Source organism: Oncorhynchus nerka, linkage group LG9b (assembly GCF_034236695.1).
Source record: "Oncorhynchus nerka isolate Pitt River linkage group LG9b, Oner_Uvic_2.0, whole genome shotgun sequence".
Taxonomy (NCBI): domain Eukaryota; kingdom Metazoa; phylum Chordata; class Actinopteri; order Salmoniformes; family Salmonidae; genus Oncorhynchus; species Oncorhynchus nerka.
Window position 1 is genome coordinate 19,907,965 of NC_088424.1, and position 21,755 is coordinate 19,929,719.

Consider the following 21,755-nt stretch of genomic DNA (forward strand, 5'->3'; position numbering starts at 1 on the left):
TACTTCCCGTATGTCTGAATACTTCCCGAATGCAATGTAAATATATGTTACACTGAAAGTGTTGGTCACATTTTTCATGACCTGAAATAAAAAAAATCATAGAAATGTTCCATGCATTCAAAAATATTATTTTGCAAAATTGTTTGTAAATTTTTTTTTTTACATCCCTGTTAGTGAGCATTTCTCCTTTGCCAAGATAATCCATCCACCTGACAGGTGTGGCATACCCGGAAGCTGATTAAACAGCATGATTATTACACAGGTGCACCTTGGGGACAATAAAAGGGCACTGTAAAATGTGCAGTTTTGCCACACAACACAATGCCAATTGCACACAGTTTTGAAGTAGTGTGAAATTGGCATGCTGACTGCAGGAATGTCCAACTGATCTGTTGCCAGATAATTTAATGTTCATTTCCCGACCATGTCATTTTAGAGAATTTGGCAGTACATCCACCCGGCGTCACAACCTCAGACCACATGTAGCTTAAGACCTCCACATCCGGCTTCTTCACCTGTGGGATCGTCTGAGGAGGGGAGTATTTTTAGGAGGTTTTTTTTCTGTCCCTAATTATACGCATATAAGGCCCTCCCCCGCCCGCCTTTCGGAAAAGCTGACCATGACTCCATTTTGTTGCTTCCAGCTTATAGACAGAAACTAAAACAGGAAGCTCCCGTGCTCAGGTCTGTTCAATGCTGGTCCGACCAATCTGATTCCACGCTTCAAGATTGCTTCGATCACATGGACTGGGATATGTTCCACATTGCGTCAAACAACAACATTGAGGAATACGCTGATTCGGTGAGCGAGTTTATTAGCAAATGCATCGGGGATGTCGTACCCACAGCTACTATTAAAACATTCCAAACCAGAAAACGTGGATTGATGGCAGCATTTGCTCGGAATTGAAAGCGTGAACCACTGCTTTTAATCAGGGCAAGGTGTAACGCTCGTTGTCGTAAGGAAGAGTGGACCAAAGCGCAGCGTGGAAAGAGTTCATGATCTTTATTGTCAAGAATCACTCAAACAAAAATAACAAATACAAAAAACGAAAGCGAACAGTTCCGTCAGGCACAGATACTAAACGGGAAAACAACACCCCACAAAACCCAAACGGAATTTCGCATTTCGCTACACTCGCATTAACATCTGCTAACTATGTGTATGTGACAAATAAAAATTTATTTGATTTATGCCCTTTTGTGGGGGGAAAAATAATTCTGATTGGCCGGGCCCGGCTCCACAGTGAGTGGACCTAGCTCCCAAGTGGGTGGGTCTATGCTCTCTAGTCATGTGAAATCCATAGATTAGGGCCTAAATAATTTATTTCAATTGACTGTAGCTCAGTAAAATCTTTGAAATTGTTGCATGTTGCGTTTATATTTTTGCTCAGTATAACATACGCAAAAAACTAAAACAATCTCAGCTACTAGGTCCCAACATCCAATTTGAATGAGATCTGCAAATTGTTACAGCAGTGGGACGCATAAAAATGTAAGCGGATTTTCCTTAATTCTGTGGAGACCCAAAGAACCTCAAGAGTTAACCAACCTTTTGAATGTGTTTTGTAACTTGTTTTAAACTTCAACATCAAAGTTACACTAGGTAGGTCGTTAAGCTTGTGTAGTAGAACTTAGTAAACAGAGAGGGAGTAATGCAGTGACCCGATGGACATTAATGAGGACCAGCCAACCTTCTGATATAGGATGCTGTGATTTGTGTTAAAACTGTCACCTGTGATAAAGCAAAGGGCACTATGGTAGATGGCACCCAAAGGGTTAAGAGTAGTGGCTAATGCATTCTGATACATTTTGTCCCCATAGTCAAGAACTGACAGGAAAGTTCACTGTACAATTGGAATCCTGCTTGGAGAGGCATGATCTATTTCTATAAAAGAAAGCCTACCTTAAATCTCAGCTTTAACTTGCTCATACATATGTTTTTAAATACACAGATATTTATATGCAGGAACCAGCTCGATTAAAGAACCATCCAATGAATAAATACGTAAGCCATCTGAAATATTTCTAAGAAAATTAGAAAACAAAATACATTTAGTTTTTTCCGCATTAAGTACCAATTTTAAATCAACAAGGACTTCTGCAAGGTAACAAAATCAGATTGCAGGTCCTACCTAGCCTCGTCAGCTTTAGTGGCAATAGCGTACATAATAGTGTCATATGCATACAGATGCATTGCAGATTATTTATATAAATAATAAAGGGGACAGGTCCCAAAATTGACCCCTGCGAGACACCTTTAGTAATATTGAGGTAATTTGACTTAAAACCATCAGAAAGCACATATTGTGTCCTGTCTGACAGACGCAAGATGCCTGGTCGATGCCCATTGCAGACAACCTTTGAATGAGTAGGGGATGGTCGAGAGTATCCAAGGCCTTGGACAGATGGATAAATATGACAGCAATTTATTTTTTCATTTAAGACAAGCGTAGCTATGTCCAGGTCTAAAACCAGAGTGGTACACATTAAGAATATCATTTGAAGTTAAAAAGTCCTTAGCTGAGAGTTTGCCAGTGATTCTAATATTTTTGCAAGGCAAGATAGTTTAGAGATTGGGCGGTAGTTATCCAGGTCAGAAGGATAAAGGGGGAGGGCATGCGCCGCCTTACAGATTTTAGGAATAGCACCAGAAGCAATTGTTAAAAACAAAATGTGGGTCAACAGTTCTACAATGACAGGGGCAGAAAGCTGCAGTAGAAAATAATGAAGCGACAGTTTCTTTGCAAGGCACTTCATTCTTTAAAAAAAGTGAGTGCCTGAAAGTGCATCATTCTCTGCTATTTGTTTAGAAGTGAATAAAAGACTAGTGGAGCTTGAGGTATTTTCAGAAACGATTTATTTCAAATAGATGGTCAGCTGAGGCAAAATGGTTATTAAAAGCACCACACATGTCATTGTTGTCTGTTATAGGACAAGAGGCTGTTATAACATGCTGGGGCAATGAGGGGGTGGTGTTAAAAAAAAAGTCCAGATTTTAGCTGGTTTCCACAACTCTCAGATACACAATTCATTAAGTTCTTTCTTAAAATGTTCATTCTTAAAGTGTCTTAAAGTGTCTTCATTCTAAGTTCATTCTTAAAATGTCTGAAGGACTGAATTGTGAGTTAGATCTGTCCTTAATCTCTTATATTATAAGGCATAGAAGTTAGAAGTTTACATACGCCTTAGCCAAATACATTTCAACTCAGTTTTTCACAACTCCTGACATGTAATCCTAGTAAAAATTCCCTGTTTTAGGTCAGTTAGGATCATAATTTTGTCAGAATAATAGTAGAGAGAATGATTTATTTCAGCTTTTCATCACATTCCCAGTGGGTCAGAAGTTGACATACACTCAATTAGTATTTGGTAGCATTGCCTTTAAATTGTTTAACTTGAGTCAAACGTTTCAGGTAGCCTTCTTACAAGCTTCCCACAATAAGTTGGGTGAATTGTGGTCCATTCCTCCTGGTGTAACTGAGTCAGGTTTGTAGGCCTCCTTGCTCTCACATTCTTTGTCAGTTCTGCCCACAGATTTTCTATAGGATTGAGGTCAGGGCTTTGTGATTGCCACTCCAATACATTGACTTTGTTGTCCTTAAGCCATTTTGACACAACTTTGGAAATATGTTTGTGGTCATGGTCCATTTGGAAGACCCATTTGCGGCCAAGCTTTAACTTCCTGACTGATGTCTTGAGATGTTGCTTCAATATATCCACATAATTTTTCTACCTCATGATGCCATCTATGAATATTGATACTTTTGTCCTCCAGCATCTTCACAAGGTCCTTTGCTGTTGTTCTGTGATTGATTTGCATTTTTGCACCAAAGTACATTCATCTCTAGGAGACAACGCGTCTCCTTCCTGAGCGGTATGACGTTGTTCCCACAGTGTTTATATTTGCATACTATTGTTTGTTCAGATGAACGTGGTACCTTCAGGCATTTGGAAATTGCTCACAAGGATGAACCAGACTTGTGGAGGTCAAATAAAAAAAAATCTGAGATCTTGGCTGATTTCTTTTGATTTTCCCATGATGTCAAGCAAAGAGGCACTGAGTTTGAAGGTAGGCCTTGAAATACATCCACAGGTACATCTCCAATTGACTCAAATAATGTCAAATAGCCTATCAGAAGCTTCTAAAGCCATGACATCACTTTCTGGAATTTTCCAAGCTGTTTAAAGGCACAGTCAATTTAATGCATGTAAACGTTTGAACCACTGGAATTGTGATACAGTGAATTATAAGTGAAATAATGTGTCTGTAAACAACAAACAATTGTTGGAAAAATTACTTATGTCATGCACAAAGTAGATGTCCTAACCGACATGCCAAAACTATAGTTTTTTAACAAGAAATTTGTGGAGTGGTTGAAAAATGAGTTTTAATGACTCCAACCTAAATGTATGTAAACTTCCAACTTCAACTGTATCTACAACAGAGTTAAACAGAGAGGTAAAACATTTAAGGGCCTGATCCTAATCAGAGATAGAGGACAGACCCTCCTAACCATACAACCCCAGGTCATACAGGAAATGTTGCTCATTGAAAGTTCTAAAATGTATCTTTGTAATAATGCGTGGACACAATTTAGGTAGTTTAGTATCTCTAATACAGGCAATGGGACAATGGTCACTGAGCTCGTTAGCAAAGATTCCATTGGATGTATTCTTATGAGGGGCATTTGTCAGAATGATATCCTGAAGACGTGGTTTTTCAGGGTGTTTTAAGTTGTGGCGGGTTGATTTAGTTATCAGTTCAGAAATTTAGCTCAGTACAAAAACCCTTCAGTCTAACTGATACTGGCATTCAACCAATCCAGGTTAAGATCACCCAATATTAATCATTCAGAATTATTATAGTTAAACAGCAAGTCAGACAATTTGCTAAGAGAAATTGGGAGGGCCAAGGGAGGGTTGATAAACTCTAGTTGGGCATTATTACCAAGGCCCACATTTAGTACAAGACATTCAAATTGCTTGGGGACAAGAGTGGTATTGCACACAGTAACATTTATGTTGTTCTTTATCAATATGGTGACACCCCTACCTCTGCCAGCTCTGTCAGATCTATAAACATTATATCCAATTAGAGACACATCGAAGTCTGGCACAGAATTTTTAACCACGTCTCAGTAAGTATCCAAATGTTACATTATTTGAAAAAAAAAAAAAAGAATTTAGGGGGTTGATCAGCTTTAATATTGCAGATAGACCGTGGCTTTCATCAATGTTATTGTCATCGTAATTTCCAATCACTCATTTATATTTTTTGTAAATATTTTGTAAATAACTTATATTGTATATATTATTTTAAATATACATTACAAGTCCAAAATTTTGACACACCTACTCATTCAAGGGTTTTTCTTTATTTCTAATATTTTCTACATTGTAGAATAATAGTGAAGACATCAAAACTATGAAATAACTGCCTTGATGACCGCTTTGCAAACTCTTGTCATTCTCTCAACCAGCTTCACCTGGAATGCATTTCCTACAGTCTTGGAGGAGTTCCCACATATGCTGAGCAATTGTTGGCTGCTTTTCCTTCACTCTGCGGTCCAACTCATCACAAACCATCTCAATTGGGTTGAGTTCGGGTGATTGGGGAGAACAGGACATCTGATGCAGCACTCTCCTTCTAGGTCAAATAGTCCTTACACAGCCTGGAGGTGTGTTGGGTCATTGTCCTGTTGAAAAACAAATGATAGTCCCACTAAGCGCAAACCAGATGGGATGGGTTATAGCTGCAGAATGCAGTGGTAGCCATGCTGTTAAGTGTGTCTTGAATTCAAAATACATGACAGACTGTCACCAGCAAAGCACCATCACACCTACAGCTCCATGCTTCACGGTGGGAACAAGCAGAGGTCATCCGTTAACCTACTCTGTATCTCACAAAGCCATACCGGTTGGAACCAATACATCTCAAATTTGTACTCATCAGACTAAAGGACAGATTCCCACTGGTCAAATGTCCATTGCTTGTGTTTCTTGGCCCAAGCAAGTTTCTTCTTATTATTGGTGTCCTTTGCAGCAATTCGACCATGAAAGCCTGATTCCCGCAGTCTCCTCTGAACAGTTGATGTTGAGATGTGTCTGTTACTTGAACTCTGTGAAGCATTTATTTGGGCAGAAATTTCTGATGCTGGTAACTTTAATGAATCATTCCTCTGCAGAAGATGTAACTCTGGGCCTTCCTTTCCTGTGGCGGACCTCATGAGAGCCAGTTTCATCATAGCGCTTGATGGTTTTTGCTACTGCACTTGAAACTTCCGGATTGACTGAACCTCATGTCTTAAAGTAATGATGGACTGTCATTTCTCTTTGCTTATTTGAGCTGTTCTTGCCATAATACCACCCCTACCTTGTCACAACACAACTGATTGGCTCAAACACATTAAGAAGAGAATAAATTCCACAAAATAACTTTTAACAAGTCACACCTGTTAATTGAAATGCATTCCAGATGACTATCTCAAGCTGGTTGAGAGAATGCCAAGAGTGTGAGAAGCTGTCATCAAGGCAAAGTGTGGCTCAAATATAAAATATATTTTGATTGTGTGCATGTGTTATTCCATAATTTTGATGTCTTCACTATTATTCTACAATATATAAAATAGTAAAAACTAATAAAAATCCTTGAATGAGTAGGTGTGTCCAAACATTTGACTTGTGTAGTGTATACATAATTTGTAAAATATATTTTCCCCTAACTCTACCACCCCTCCCCTAACTTGAGTAAACTAATAGACAACAACACTCAGGCTTCTACTTACAGCTTATACATACTATATATATTTTACGGACACAGTATATTTTACATTAGTTATCCTTTGTTTGTTTTTAGTCCCACCCTTCAGCCAAATCCCTCCCATCTATCTCTGAAGACCATCCAGTTTTTGATTTCTATTTGCCATATATTTTTCAACTGTGCTGTGATGTTTCACAAAAGTTCTGAACCAATTTACATTTTATGGACACAGTATATTTTGCATTATTTATCTTGTTTTTTTGTTATTTTTAGTCCCACTCTTCAGCTCCCCTCAACCCCTCCTGTCTATCTCTGAACACCATCCAGTTTTAATTTATATTTGCCTTATATATTTCAACTGTGCTGTGTTGTTTCACAAAAGTTTTAAACCTTTTTATTCTCATACTTTCTACAGATTAAAGAGAAACAATTTTGCTAAGTATATTATATTATTGATTATTATCGATTGACTATAACTTTTCAAATCATCCACCACTGCTTTTTGCAGAGGTAGCTCCAGGTAAATGTTGCAATTACTCAGCCATTAATGAACCTGCAACCAAAAACAAGCTACATATGGACAGTATCAAAACAAGGATCTAATTTAACATGGAATGCAATGCAATGTGCTTTACAGGAAAAAAACGAATAAAAAACAATTAAAATAAAAGCTGAAACATTTACTACACAACAAAATTAAGATACAAAACAAAAGAATGACAAAAACGGAATAACTAAGAAGCACCCTAAAGAAGAGAAAAGCTAGAAAGATGTGTTCTAAGATCTCTTTTAAAAGGTCTACAGGTTCAGCCCCCCTCAGGTTCTCTGTTATGCTATTACAGAGGCTGGCAGCATAATTTCTAAAGGCTGCCTCTCCATAGTTAAAAGGCCAGTGCCAGAGGACCTGATGGACCTACTGGGTACACATTTTAAAAGCATGTCTGACGTGTATTGGGGTGCCCAATGGTGGATTGATTTCTAAACTAATAGAAGTATATTTAAATGTATTCTAAAACTCACAGGCAGCCAGTGCAGAGACCTATAAACCAGTGTAATGTGTGCTCTCCGTCTGGTCTTGGTCAGTATCCGTGCTGCAGCATTCTGTATGTTTTGCAGATGACCTATGGCTTTCTTGGGTAGACCAGACAGGAGAGCATTACAGTAGTCAAGACTGCTTGTAATAAAATCATGGATGAGTCTCTGTATCAGCCTGAGAGCGAAACGGCTGCACCTTGGCAATGTTCCTCAGGTGGTAAAAAGGTATTTTGGTCACATTCCTAATGTATAACACCTAGTTTTTTTTGATGATTCTTTCTCTTGGCAGCAAAATCTGCAGAGTTGAGATGGTTTTATCCCTCATATATTGGTTGCAAGAATTTTGAATCCGGTGTCGTTTTGTGTATCAGTTCATAAACCATGTGCCATGGAATCGATACATCCAAAATCTCTTTCCAACTATTTTGCAATCTGTATGGCAATTTTTTGGTCCTTAAATGAAACTGATATACTTGTTTATTTATCACAATTGTTTTGTATCCAATTGTTGTTTTTAATGCAGTGCCGACAGACAAGTTTCTTACTTTCTCCCCCTTCCACTTGCCTCTTCCATTTGTGCAGTAATGCTGCAATTATTTGGTTGTAATTTTGGATAGAGCAGACATTTCAATATATTTGATATAACTCCACCAGTCCTATCCATGATATAATTTTCAAAGATTATACGTTTTTTAAACATTCTTTCCAAAAGTAATGTTTTTTATCATTAGTATATTTGAGTTTAACCATAATACTTGTTGTAATATTTGTTCTGTCTTTTCTGGTTGATTAAACTGAAATTGCAAGCAACTTTCTATGGTTTGTTTTAAAAATAGCGATATTTTGGAGATTATTTCATTTTCAAATAACCGACAAGGAGAGGTTGTATTCTGAATAAAGGGAAAGAGGCCATTCTTGAACATGGGGTGAGACATTTTTACCAGTCTGTTAGAGAACCAGTTCAGATTTAAGTATAGCTTTTGTATGACCGAAGCCGTTAGTGAAATGTCTAATGCTTTAATAATTAATCATTTCTGCACTCCTAATTCATATTCATTATATGATAAGGCCATAAACATTTTTTGGGCTTGCCGTTCCAAATAAAATTGAATAATAACAAAAAAAACATGTTGTTAGGTGTAGGCATGGCCATAAGCAAATAGATCAACTGGAATAGGCCTGGTTTCCCAGATTTTTCATAGTGGTCTATTGTTTCCAGTACTTGTCTTTTATATTATCTCAAATGTATCGTCCATGTAAAAAAAAAAAACTGTCTGATTAGGATTAATAATATCCGACAATACATTTCTAATTCTATCCACTATGCATTTTGCCCCACAACACTGAAGTGCAACTAAACATAGAATATAGGCAACTAAACATACAATATAACCCACAAAACCAAAATGGAAAATGGCAACCTAAATAGGATCCCCAATCGGAGACAACGATAAACAGCTGTCTCTGATTGGGAACCCTATTTAGGTTGCCATTTTCCATTTTGGTTTTGTGGGTTACAGTATATTCTATGTTTAGTTGCCTGTCTGCACTAGCCATATTAGCGTCAAGGTTTGTTTTGTTGTTTTGTATAGTTTGTTCAGTGTTCTCTCTTTAATTAAAGAGTTATGTATTCGTATCACGATGCACCTTGGTCTACTCGTTATGACGAACGTGACAGAATAACCTACCAAATAAGGACCAATCAGTGTGTGAATGAGGAGCGGGCATCCTGGGACCGGGAGAAAGATGAGTGGAGGACATCCTGGACCTGGGAGGAGGTAATGGCAGGGGACAAGACCCTGCCATGGAAGCAGGTGGAGATAGCACAGGAGGAAAGGCGACGATACGAGGAGTCAAGGCAACCACAGAAAGCCCAATACATTGTTTTGCGGGGGGGCACATGGAGCAGTCGGCGGAGCCGAGGAGTAAACCAGAGCCAGTCTGGGAGAAGAAGGAGGATTCGGAGGAGAGAGAAATGGGGGAGTTGTTGACGCACGGATTTGGAATAAAAGAACGTGTTGTCAGTTTGGTGCCACCTGAGTCAGTTCTCCATACTCGTCCTGAAACGTGTGTTAATAAAGTTCCGGAACAATTGATGCCGGCTATACACACCAGGTCTCCAGTGTACCTTCAAGACCCAGTGCGTCCTGTGCCAACTCCTCGCACTCTCCCTCAAGTGCGCTTTCCCAGTCAGGTGTGTCCTGTTCCTGCTCCTCGAACTCTCCCTAAAGGGCGCCTCCACATTCCAGTACGCCCTGTTCCTGCTCTTCGCACTCGCTCTGAGGTGCGTGTCCCCAGCCCGGTACCACCAGTGCAGGCACCACGCACCAGGCCTACCGTGCGCCTCGGCAGTCCAGAGCGTCCGGCGACAGTACCCAGTCCAGAGCGTCCGGCGACAGTACCCAGTCCAGAGCATCCGGTGACAGTACCCAGTCCAGAGCGTCCGGCGACAGTACCCAGTCCAGAGCGTCCGGTGACAGTACCCAGTCCAGAGCTTCCGGCGACAGTTCACAGACCGGAACCTCCAACGACGGCCACAGTCCGGGGTCTCCAATGATGGTCCCCAGTCCGGGGTGTCCAGCGACGGTCCCCAGTCCGGGGTCTCCAGCGATGGTCCCCAGTCCGGGGTCTCCAGCCACGGTCCCCAGCCCAGGGCCTATGACGAGGATCCGCAGTCCAGAGCCTCCGACGATGATCCACGGGTCAGTGCTACAAGAGCGGACTCAGGGTAAAGAAGGGGGGCGGCGTCCAGAACCAGAGCCGCCACCCAGGTTAGATGCCCACCCAGACCCTCCCATATAGGTTTAGGTTTGCGGCCGGGATGCCGCACCTTGAGGGGGGTACTGTCACGCCCTGACCTTAGTTATCTTTGTTTTCTTTATTATTTTGGTTAGGTCAGGGTGTGACGAAGGTGGTATGTGTGTTTTTTGTCTTGTCTAGGGTCTTTTGTAATTCTATGGGGTTTTGGTATGTCTAGGTATATTTAGGTCTATGGTGGTCTGAATTGGTTCCCAATCAGAGACAGCTGTTTATCGTTGTCTCTGATTGGGGATCCTATTTAGGTTGCCATTTTTCCATTTTGGTTTATTTGGTTATTGTCTATGTCTAGTTGCCTGTCAGCACTCGTGTTATATAGCTTCATGTTCATTTTGTTTCTTTGTTAGTTTGTTTAGTGTTTTTCCTTCATTTAAAGGAAGAATGTATGCTTATCACGCTGCGCCTTGGTCTCATCAATATGACGAACGTGACAGGACCCATCCTTTAAAAAGAGCACACAGTGCCACCTACAGAAAAGCCGCAGATTAACAGCCAAAAGCATTTCCAATGCCCTCACCTCGATTGTATTGTATACAGTTATTTAAAGATGTTATTATATATATATATATATATCTATACATTTATTTATACAATTAACTAATAATATGCATAACGATGTAAGCTATATCGTTGATATATTTGATTGTTACCTATTATTACCTATAACCAGGACTGGCAATACAAACATTTAATTTCTTGGCAAGCAATTAATATTTTAGGAAACAATTATTGTGATTCATCCTATACTGTCCCTAACATCATTACCCCATAGCAACAGATGTGGGATACATACACATACTCTCCCCACCCTTCCCCCACAAACAACCACAAGCTCAGATGTTCCACAGTTGTTCCATCGGGGAGCCCAACTCAAGCGAAGACTTGATGTGCGAATGCATATACAGTTGTAGCTGTTTGAGAAGTCATGCAAAATTGAGCAAGAATGGGGAGATTTGATTAACCAATTACACAAAATGTCTGAGTTAGTTTGAGAAGCCAAAATTAAAATATGATACTTTTTCGAAATCTGACATTTACATGAATCAGTCCAAGACCACAGCTGCAGGATTTCAGATCAGATGGCGTCTCTAACACAAACATGCCATGATCAGTAGGTCAACCTCTATATGAACCCTTGACATGATCAAGGTGTTAGATTTCTGTGTGCTATTTTGAGAGGCAAAAGGAGAATGGCTGATCTGCCCCATTTCCTCAGAAAACTGAAAACTAGGTTTCCATCTTATTCATATTTGGCCCTCATCCACTGAGGAGGCAGTCTTTCAAGTCAATGTGTTTTTGTGAATTATTGTAGCAATTTCTTGGAAAACTTTTCAAGTAAATTTTTTAGATTGATTCTCGCAATTTTTCAGGGCCAGACAGGGCTGGTCTGCTGAACAAAAGTACTATTGTGTTGCAATAGAAATATTTGTAATGCAGAGAGAGACTTTTTTTTTTAAGTACATTTCTAAAATAGCAGTAGGAGTATACTTTATTGCACAAATCTCTTCTGAGATTTTAGAGCTAAAAGGGCAAAAGGAAATGAGTATCTCTTCCCTTTCTCCTGTTGTGCTGGTATAACGCATTCTCTTAGAATGTTTATGCTTAGCAGAATATGTATGCTTGCAACGCTTTCCCTCAAATTTGAATCAGTTCAACATTTCCTCTCAGAGAATTTCAATTGTCCAGCTGAATGAGGAATAATTCTGTTAAAGGACAAAGTAGAACTCAAATAAATGTCAGTTACTGGAACATTTATACTAAATGGGATAATGTATTGTGCACCAAAGGCTCAGAGCAGCTCTTTTCCCAACAAGTTGAATAGCACATTCTGATTCTCCATTAGAATTCAATTAATCGTGTTAATTGTACATGGGGAGTCACAGCCTTCAACTAAGTAATTTGATTTCTCAACTGTGTTAACCGTTGAGAAATAGACTGAAATAGAATAAAAAGCTAGAAAATCAAAACAACAAATAATTATTTCCCTCTGACAAAGTAATCATATATCATGGACACACTTCAGATTTAGAATCCGTTTTAGCCACACTTGATATACAGAGGGAGAAGTAATTTCTTTCTGGAAAATTAAATGAAAATGGCTGATAAATGTCCCTCCCGTCTCATAGCATTATGTCTGACCTGATGAGAGACATGCAGCTTGTCTCTTTCATTTCTAGTTAATGTTTTTATATTGACCCTGAAACTAACAGTCCCTTTATTGAACCTGAATTAAACAACTGATGTGAGCTTTTCAGAAAGTGTCTTTCTTTAAATAAGCTGAGGTAGTCTTCATACTGAAGGCCTTTATTGTATTTTGAAAGCTTTACCCATGATTTTTAAAAGAACGATTACAACAATAGTCACTATGCCAATACAAAATGACACTCACACGTTCAATACCAAAAAGAAACACAGGTCAACAAAACCCATACACTTGAAGACAAAACATCAGTTCAATGCAGAATGTGAAATGTTATTGTGGGTAGTTGTGAGCGAGGTGGTCAATTACATCAAGTCATCTACACAAAGCCGGTGCGCCTCAGAACCCTACACCAATATCGCACAATTCACATTTCAGGGCCTGGGTTGCCAGACAAATCCAAGGTTGCCAGACAAGGTTCACTTATTAATCATCTTCCATTATTTTGAAAATGTTCAACCTCATTGTAAAGTCTCCAGATTTCTGCATCAGCATTGTACATCCTCACGTACTAATTTGGGATTGACCATGTTTCATTACTTGATTTATTGTCTTGGCAGTTCTTGTTGCCTCCGGGATGAGCTGTTACCATGTTACGAGAGCCGTTGAGCCCTGGATGTGCTCAGTGGAGTCCCTATAGGCTGTCAGTGCTGCCACCTCACATGGCTCAAAAGCACAATGAGCCAGCAGTAATGTATCTTAAGGGAACGCATCTATCATCCCATAACACCTCCTGGGAGAGCCAGCTTTATATAAGTATCTTCCTGTCTGGATAATGTAACATCCTTCCCGTCCTTTCCTATTTCCTCTCACCAAATGAAGGCCTATGAAAGAAGAAATTCCCCAATCTGCAAGACGTGCTGCTTCGCTATCTTGTTTTAAAGTTGTACATTTTTTACAAATCACATTAAATTGCGGTTTATCTATTCATGTAACGATTATTTCAATAGGATATCTATTAAGTTGCAAACCTCGTCCATGAGAGAACTGGCAAGATCATAGCCAGCAGCGGCAGCAGCTCTTTCTTTGACAAACACCATTGCTAGATTCTGCAAGGAATTTAAGCATCCTTGGCCCTGTGACCCTCACATTCAATTTATTTATAGGCATGGGGGCTCTTCGAAAGTAAAATCACATATCTTTACATATTTCACAGGCATAGTAAATACATGCTGTGTAGTTATCATGTCAATGGCACTTACAGAATCGGATTCTCCCTGCACAACAAGAACTCAGGAAACATAAAAAAAATTACAGAACATATCAGGCTTGCTATTCAAATAGGACAAAGCCCGTACACTCCAGAAAGTAACAGCAAGGATGACTGAGTTTGCTTTAGCTGGAATCTTTCAGTGCACCACCCGTAGGGCAGCTGTGACCAGGCAGAGAGGGGGAACATCAGCCTTCCTCTATATAACCCAGTTGGTGTTCCCTATTCGTAATGTGCAGACTTGCACACCTACTTTCTCCCTGGGTGTCCTTTAAAAAGATCAGTGAACATATCAAAAGGCCTTGGCAGCACAATTGGGGGAAACCTCATTTATGTCCATTGACGGCTGAGGTGTTGGTCGGACAATATTGCACACGCACATGCACACACCCGCAATTTGCCTGCTAGGCAACCTTTCAAACAGTGCTGGCTGTGCTCTTTGCCTGATTCCATCACAGATCTGCAGGCCCTTTTCTGTCCAGCTGCTCTTCCCATGCTGACATTGGAGTTGGCCAATGTCAGCTACATGTGGGGCAGAGGAGGCAGAGAAAGAGGCCAAACTTGACCGACAGAGTAGATACACTCATAATGCAGCACTGATGCTTGCTAAAAGCCTAAGCATGGTTAATGGCCCCTATACACAGACTGAGTAATATTTATTACACAGCCTGAGATAGAATAGAACAACTAGCAGGGATTCATTCAAACACGAATTTCAGGGGGAAAATAAAAGGTCTAACAGATACATTTAGAAAACTTTGCAATTGCATAAATGGATGACTCATGTCTCCCCTGAAAAGATACCTATCTGTAAGAATCTGCATTCAAGTTCCTTGTCTTAGTCATTTTTGACACTGTCCCAGGGCACGTTGTGATGTGTCCCACTTCTGTCCGAAAGCTACACCTATCCTGTCTAGCCATACTCTGTGCATCTGCAATGAAACCTGTCATTTCAAGTTGGACGAGAAGAAAACTCAAGCAGATTTCTGAATTCAGTGTTTTCCAAGAGATGAAAGTCAGTTCTGTCGGTAAAGAAATCCACCTTGTATGGCGACACATCTTTCAACATGCCCACAGTCAAGTAGCATTAGCAGCACAGCAGGGAAAAAATGCCCCCACTAATCTGGAGCTATAATTTGACTGAGGTGAATGTACAGTAGCACCATGGAGAGCGCATGGAGTAATACAATGAAATAGGCCTGGATGTGTGATGGAGGAATGGGAAGGACAGGAAAGGGTCAGAGTACAAATATATTCCAAGCTGAGGAAATTACAATTTTAAATGCAGGCATATCAGATCGAGCACATCACATTTGATATTACATTTAGAATAATTATAATGCTTTAGAAAAGATAGAGACGTTGAAAAATACATGGATGGAATATGGAAGTGCTTTTTGTCTCTTGCTTGGTATGGTATGGTTCATCAGAGTGCAGTGCAGCATGGACAATAACACTGCAGTACAGTACAGTACAGTATCATTCGAAGAAAGCTGTGGCACAGGGCACATATTCCTTTCTCTCAACAGCTACTATTGTAGCTGCATGCAGAAGAACTTTGAAAAAATATAGTTCGTAAGATTAATCTCTTTTCAAAAATAACACACACATATATAGTGGCTTTGCCAAAGTATTCACCCCCTTGGCATTTTTCATATTTTGTTGCCTTACGACCTGGAATTAAAAATTATTTTTGGGGGGTTTGTATCTTTTGATTTACACAACCTGACTACCACTTTGAAGATGCAAAATATTTGTTATTGTGAACCAAACAAGAAATAAGACAAAAAATTAAACTTGAACTATTCACCCCCCCCCCACCCCCAAAGTCAATACTTTGTATAGCCACCTTTTGCAGCAATTACAGCTGCAAGTCTCTTGGGGTCTGTCTCTATAGGCTTGGCACATTTAGCCACTGGGATTTTTGCCCATTCTTCAAGGCAAAACTTCCCGCGCCGACAGAGATGGCCGCCTCTCTTCACGGTCCTAGGAAACTTTGCAGTATTTTGTTTTTTTTACATGTTATTTATTACATTGGTACCCCAAGTAATCTTAGGTTTTATTAAATACAGTCGGGATATAAGAGCAACGTCAACTCACCATCATTACGACCAGGAATACGACTTTCCCGAAGCGGATCCTGTGTTTTGCCCACCACCCAGGACAATGGATCGGATCCCAGCTGGCGAATCAAAACAACGTCGCCGTAAAAGGGGCAGACGAAGCGGTCTCCTGGTCAGGCTCCGGAGACGGGCATATCGCGCATCGCTCCCGAGCATACTACTCGCCAATGTCCAGTCTCTTGACAACGTTGATGAAATCTGAGCAAGGGTAGCATTCCAGAGTGACATAAGAGACTGTAATGTTCTTTGCGTCACGGAAACATGGCTCACGGAGACAAGCTATCGGAGTCGGTGCAGCCAGCTGGTTTCTTCACGCATCGCTCCGACAGAAACAAGCATCTTTCTGGTAAGAAGAGGGGCGGGGGGGGTAGGCCTTATGATTAACGAGACGTGGTGTGATCATAACAACATACAGGAACTCAAGTCCTTATGTGCACCTGACTTAGAATTCCTCACAATCAAATGTCGACCTCATTATCTACCAAGAGAATTCTCTTCGATTATAATCACAGCCTGGATCATTGTGATTATAACTTCCGCGACGCATATAAGGCCCTCCCCTGCCCTCCTTTTGGAAAAGCTGACCACGACTCCATTTCATTGCTCCCAGCCTATAGACAGAGACTAAAACAGGAAGCTCCCGTGCTCAGGTCTGTTCAACGCTCGTCCGACCAATCTGATTCCACGCTTCAAGATTGCTTCGATCACGTGGATTGGGATATGTTCCACACTGCGTCAAACAACATTGACGAATATGCTGATTCGGTGAGCGAGTTTTTTAGCAAGTGCATCAGCGATGTCGTACCCACAGCAACTATTAGAACATTCCCAAATCAAAAACCGTGCATTGATGGCAGCATTTGTGCAAAACTGAAAGCGCGAACCACTGCTTTTAACCAGGGCAAGGTGACCGGAAAGATGACCGAATACAAACAGTGTAGCTATTCCCTTCCCAAGGCAATCAAACAAGCTAAGCGTCAGTATAGAGACAAAGTAGAGTCACAATTCAACGGCTCAGACACAAGAGGTATGTGGCAGGGTCTACAGTCAATCACGGATTACAAAAAGAAAACCAGCCCCATCGCGGACCAGGATGTCTTGCTCCCAGACAGACTAAACAACTTGTTTGCTCGCTTTGAGGCCCATACAATGCCATTGACACGGCCCGCTACATAAACCTGTGGACTCTCCTTCACTGCAGCCGACGTGAGTAAAACATTTAAAGGTGTTAACCCTCGCAAGGCTGCAGGCCCAGACGGCATCTCCAGGCGCGTCCTCAGAGCATGCACAGACCAGCTGGCTGGTGTGTTTACGGACATATTCAATCAACCCTTATCCCTGGGTCTCAACCCCACCCTGTGCAACTGGGGCTGAACTTCCTGAAGGGCCGCCCCCAGGTGGTGAGGGTAGGTAACAACATCTCCACCCCGCTGATCCTAAACACTGGGGCCCCACAAGGGTGTGTTTTGAGCCCACTCCTATACTCCCTGTTCACCCAAAACTGCGTGGCCATGCACGCCTCCAACTCAATCATCAAGTTTGCAGACGACACTACAGTGGTAGGCTTGATTAACAACAACGATGAGACGGCCTACAGGGAGGAGGTGAGGGCCCTCGGAGTGTGGTGTCAGGAAAATAACCTCACGGTCAAAGTTTTAAAAAAAGGAGATAATCGTAGCAGAGGTAGCACCCCCTTATCCACATCGGCGGGACAGTAGTGGAGAGGGTAGTAAGGTTTAAGTTCCTCGGCGTACACATCACGGACAAACTGAATTGGTCCACCCACACAGACAGCGTGGTGAAGAAGGCGCAGCAGCGCCTCTTCAACCTCAGGAGGCTGAAGAAATTCGGCTTCAGCCTCCAATCGAGAGCATCCTGTCGGGCTGTATCACCGCCTGGTACGGCAACAACTCCGCCCACAACCATAAGGCTCTCCAGAGGGTAGTGAGGTCTGCACAACGCATCACCAGGGGGAAACTACCTGCCCTCCAGGATACCTACACCACCCGATGTCACAGGAAGGCTATAAAGATCATCAAGGACAACAACCACCCGACCCACTGCCTGTTCACCCCGCTTTCATCCAGAAGGCGAGGTCAGTACAGGTGCATCAAAGCTGGGACCGAGAGACTGAAAAACAGCTTCTATCTCAAGGCCATCAGACTGTTAAACAGCCACCGCTAACATTGAGTGGCTACTGCCAACATACTGACTCAACTCCAGCCACTTTAATCATGTAAAAATGGATGTATAAATCTATCACTAGCCACTTTAAACAATGCCACGTTTATGTTTACATACCCTACATTACTCATCTCATATGTATATACTGTACTCTATACCATCTACTGCATATTGCCTATGCCGTTCTGTACCATCACTCATTCATATATATGTACATATTCTTCATCCCTTTACACTTGTGTGTATCAGGTAGTTGTTGTGGAATTGTTAGGTTAGATTACTCCTTGGTTATTAATGCATTGTCAGAACTAGAAGCACAAGCATTTCGCTACACTCGCATTAACATCTGCTAACCATGTGTATGTGACAAATACAATTTGATTTGATTTTTGATTTGATTTGAACTACTCCATTTCCTTCAAGTTGGATGGGTTCTGCTGGTGTACAGAATTCTTTAAGTCATACCACAGATTTGAGGACTGGGCTTTGACTAGGCCATTCCAAGACATTTAAATGTTTTCCCTTAAACCCCTCGAGTGTTGCTTTAGCAGTATGCTTAGGGTCATTGTCCTGCTGGAAGGTGAACCTCAGTCTCAAACCTCTGGAAGACTGAAACAGGTTTCCCTCAATAATTTCCCTGTATTTAGCGCCATCCATCATTCCTTCAATTCTGACCAGTTTCCCAGTCCCTGCCGATGAAAAACATCCCCACAGCATGATGCTGCCACCACCATGATGGTGTTGAGGGGAGAGGTGTTGGTTTTGCGCCAGACATAGCGTTTTCCTTGATGGCCAAAAAGCTCAATTTTAGTCTCACCTGACCAGAGTACCTTCTTCCATATGATTGGGGAGTCACCCGCATGCCTTTTGGTGAACACCAAATGTGTTTGCTCATTTTGTTCTTTAAGCAAAGGCTTTTTTTCTGGCCACTCTTCCATAAAGCCCAGCTCTGTGGAGTGTACAGCTTAAAGTGGTCCAATGGACAGATACTCCAATCTCCACTGTGGAGCTTTGCAGCTCCTTCAGGGTTTTCTTTGGTCTCTTTGATGCCACTCTGATTAATGCCCTCCATGCCTGGTCTGTGAGTTTTGGTGGGCAGCACTCTCTTGGCAGGTTTGTTGTGGTGCCATATTATTTCCATTTTTTAATAATGGATTTAATGGTGCTCCGTTGGATGTTCAAAGGTTCAGGTATTTTTTTATAACCCAACCCTGATCTGCACTTCTCCACAACTTGACCTGTTTGGAGAGCTCCTTGGTCTTCTTAGTGCCTCTTGCTTGGTTGTGCCGCTTGCTTGGTGGTGCCACTTGCTTAGTGGTATGGTAGACTCTGGGGCCTTTCAGAACAGGTGTATATATACTGAGATCATGTGACAGATCATGTGACACTAAGATTGCACACATGTGGACTTTATTTAACTAATTATGTGACTTCTGGAGGTAATTAGTTGCACCTGATCTTATTTAGGGGCTTCATAGCAAAGGGGGTGAATACAACACACCATTTTTCAGTTGTTTTTTTAAAATCTTTTCATTTCACTTCACTAATTTGGATTATTATGTGTATGTCCATTACATGAAATCCAAATAAAAATACATTTAAATTACAGGCTGTAATAAAACAAAATAAGTAAAAGGCCAAGGGTGGTAAATACGTTTTCAAGGCACAGTACACACATACACCTCGCCTCTAGATTCTCACCTGTAGATCTTATAGCGTGTGGAGAAACCCTGCTGGAAGCGTTCTTTGAACTCTGTGTATTCAGGACAACGGTGGAAAGGTCCCTTCTCGGACAGTAGCCAATCCAGGTGGCCGCCAATCTGGCGTCCAGTGCTGGCAGCAGTGAGTGAGGGGTTCTTACTCTGCTGTCCCTCAGCCAGGGCCAGAACCCAGCCGAGGTGGCCCAGCACTGTCCACTGCCATAGGAGCATCAACAGCAACCATTTAACAGCTGCAGCACTCGGCCAACGCATCACCATCTTCCTGTTTGGCACCCGGGACCAGCATTCTTCTACTAATCCCTCCTGACCTATAAAGGGAAAGAGAGACAACATGTTTTTGGGCTCAATTCAGAGGTCAACTTGAAAGAAAATAAAAACTTGGACACCTTTCTTGACAGTATCACTTGTGTTTATTTAGCTGATGTATCAGCCTCACAGCCTTCGTCAGAGCTTCTCTTAGGGATCAATTTAATCAAACACACATGCAGTAACTTTCTTTTCAGAGCCAAAAACCTAATACTACAACTGGCTAGACTTCCCTCCCAGGTCGATGCATTCAATCTTGGCCTGTACTAACTACACTGTAAGAGCCTTTCTTCAGCTAGATTTGGAGAGCTATACTCCAAGTATTGGTCTAGACCTGTGAAGGAAGGGAATAAAAAAAACTGCTTTAGGCCTCAGTTCAATCAAATACACAATGTGGTATTTTATGTGGTAGCGCTCCCAGGGCCAGATTAAGAAATCATAGGCCCCAGGGATTTGTTGAAGTGGATCTGCAACACCCTTTTAAGACAATTTAGGTTTCGTTAATTTTTGGAGATACTGTACCTGTATGTGCTTGTGATCAAACTTAATCCACAGTTATTTTTTATAAACTACTGATCCTCTGGGGCTTAATTATGCTCTCTGGTGTGTTTTGAACATTGAGAGCGGGCTCCTGTGGTTGGATCCAAAATTATAATAATAAAAAAATGATGTCATTTTTATTTATGTATTTTTGCCTCATGGACCCAGCCCCTGATTTACACCATTGACCAGTCACATTAATTTATTATTCCGTTTTTCTTTAATGAATCAGTTACCCAATCAAGGCAGGGCATGCCAGTTACCCACATGGGCCCCTTACCTCCTCTCCTCCCCCATCTGATGATTAGCAGATCGGCAACAGCAGGCTGTTTACACTTATTGAGAGCGGGATCTTGAGTCTACCTGTGGTTGGCAGCTATAGTAAAAATATATAATACATACAGTGCATTGGGAAAATATTCAGACCCCTTGACTTTTCCACAATTTGTTACTTTACAGCCTTATTCTAAAATTGATTATAACGTTTTTCCCCCTCATCAATCTACACACAATAACCCATAATGACAAAGAAAAAAACGTTTTTATTAGATTTTTTCAAATGTGTAAAAAAGAAAAACTGAAAACAATTTACATAAGTATTTTGACCCTTAATTCAGTACTTTGTTGAAGCACCTTTGGCAGTGATTACAGCCTCGAGTATTCTTGGGTATGACGCTACAAGCTTTGCACACCTGTATTTGGGGAGTGTCTCCCATTCTTCTCTGCAGATCCTCTTAAGCTCTGTCAGGTTGGATGAGGAGAAACGCTACACAGCTATTTTCAGGTCTCTCCAGAGATGTTCGATTGGGTTCAAGTCCGTGCTCTGGCTGGGCCACTCAAGGACATTCAGACACAT

At 41.3% G+C, this 21,755-nt stretch overlaps 1 protein-coding gene across 1 annotated transcript in view; it reads right to left on the minus strand.

The window, feature by feature from the left end:
- The window catches only part of LOC115113934 (BMP/retinoic acid-inducible neural-specific protein 3-like), a 59,936-nt gene extending 39,613 nt beyond the window's left edge, over positions 1-20,323 (minus strand). The window contains exon 1 of the mRNA XM_065013884.1: positions 20,034-20,323. Coding sequence (XP_064869956.1) covers positions 20,034-20,311 — 278 coding nt within the window. The 5' untranslated portion in view covers positions 20,312-20,323. The remainder of the gene's footprint in view (positions 1-20,033) is intronic.
- Positions 20,324-21,755: the final 1,432 nt, after the last annotated feature.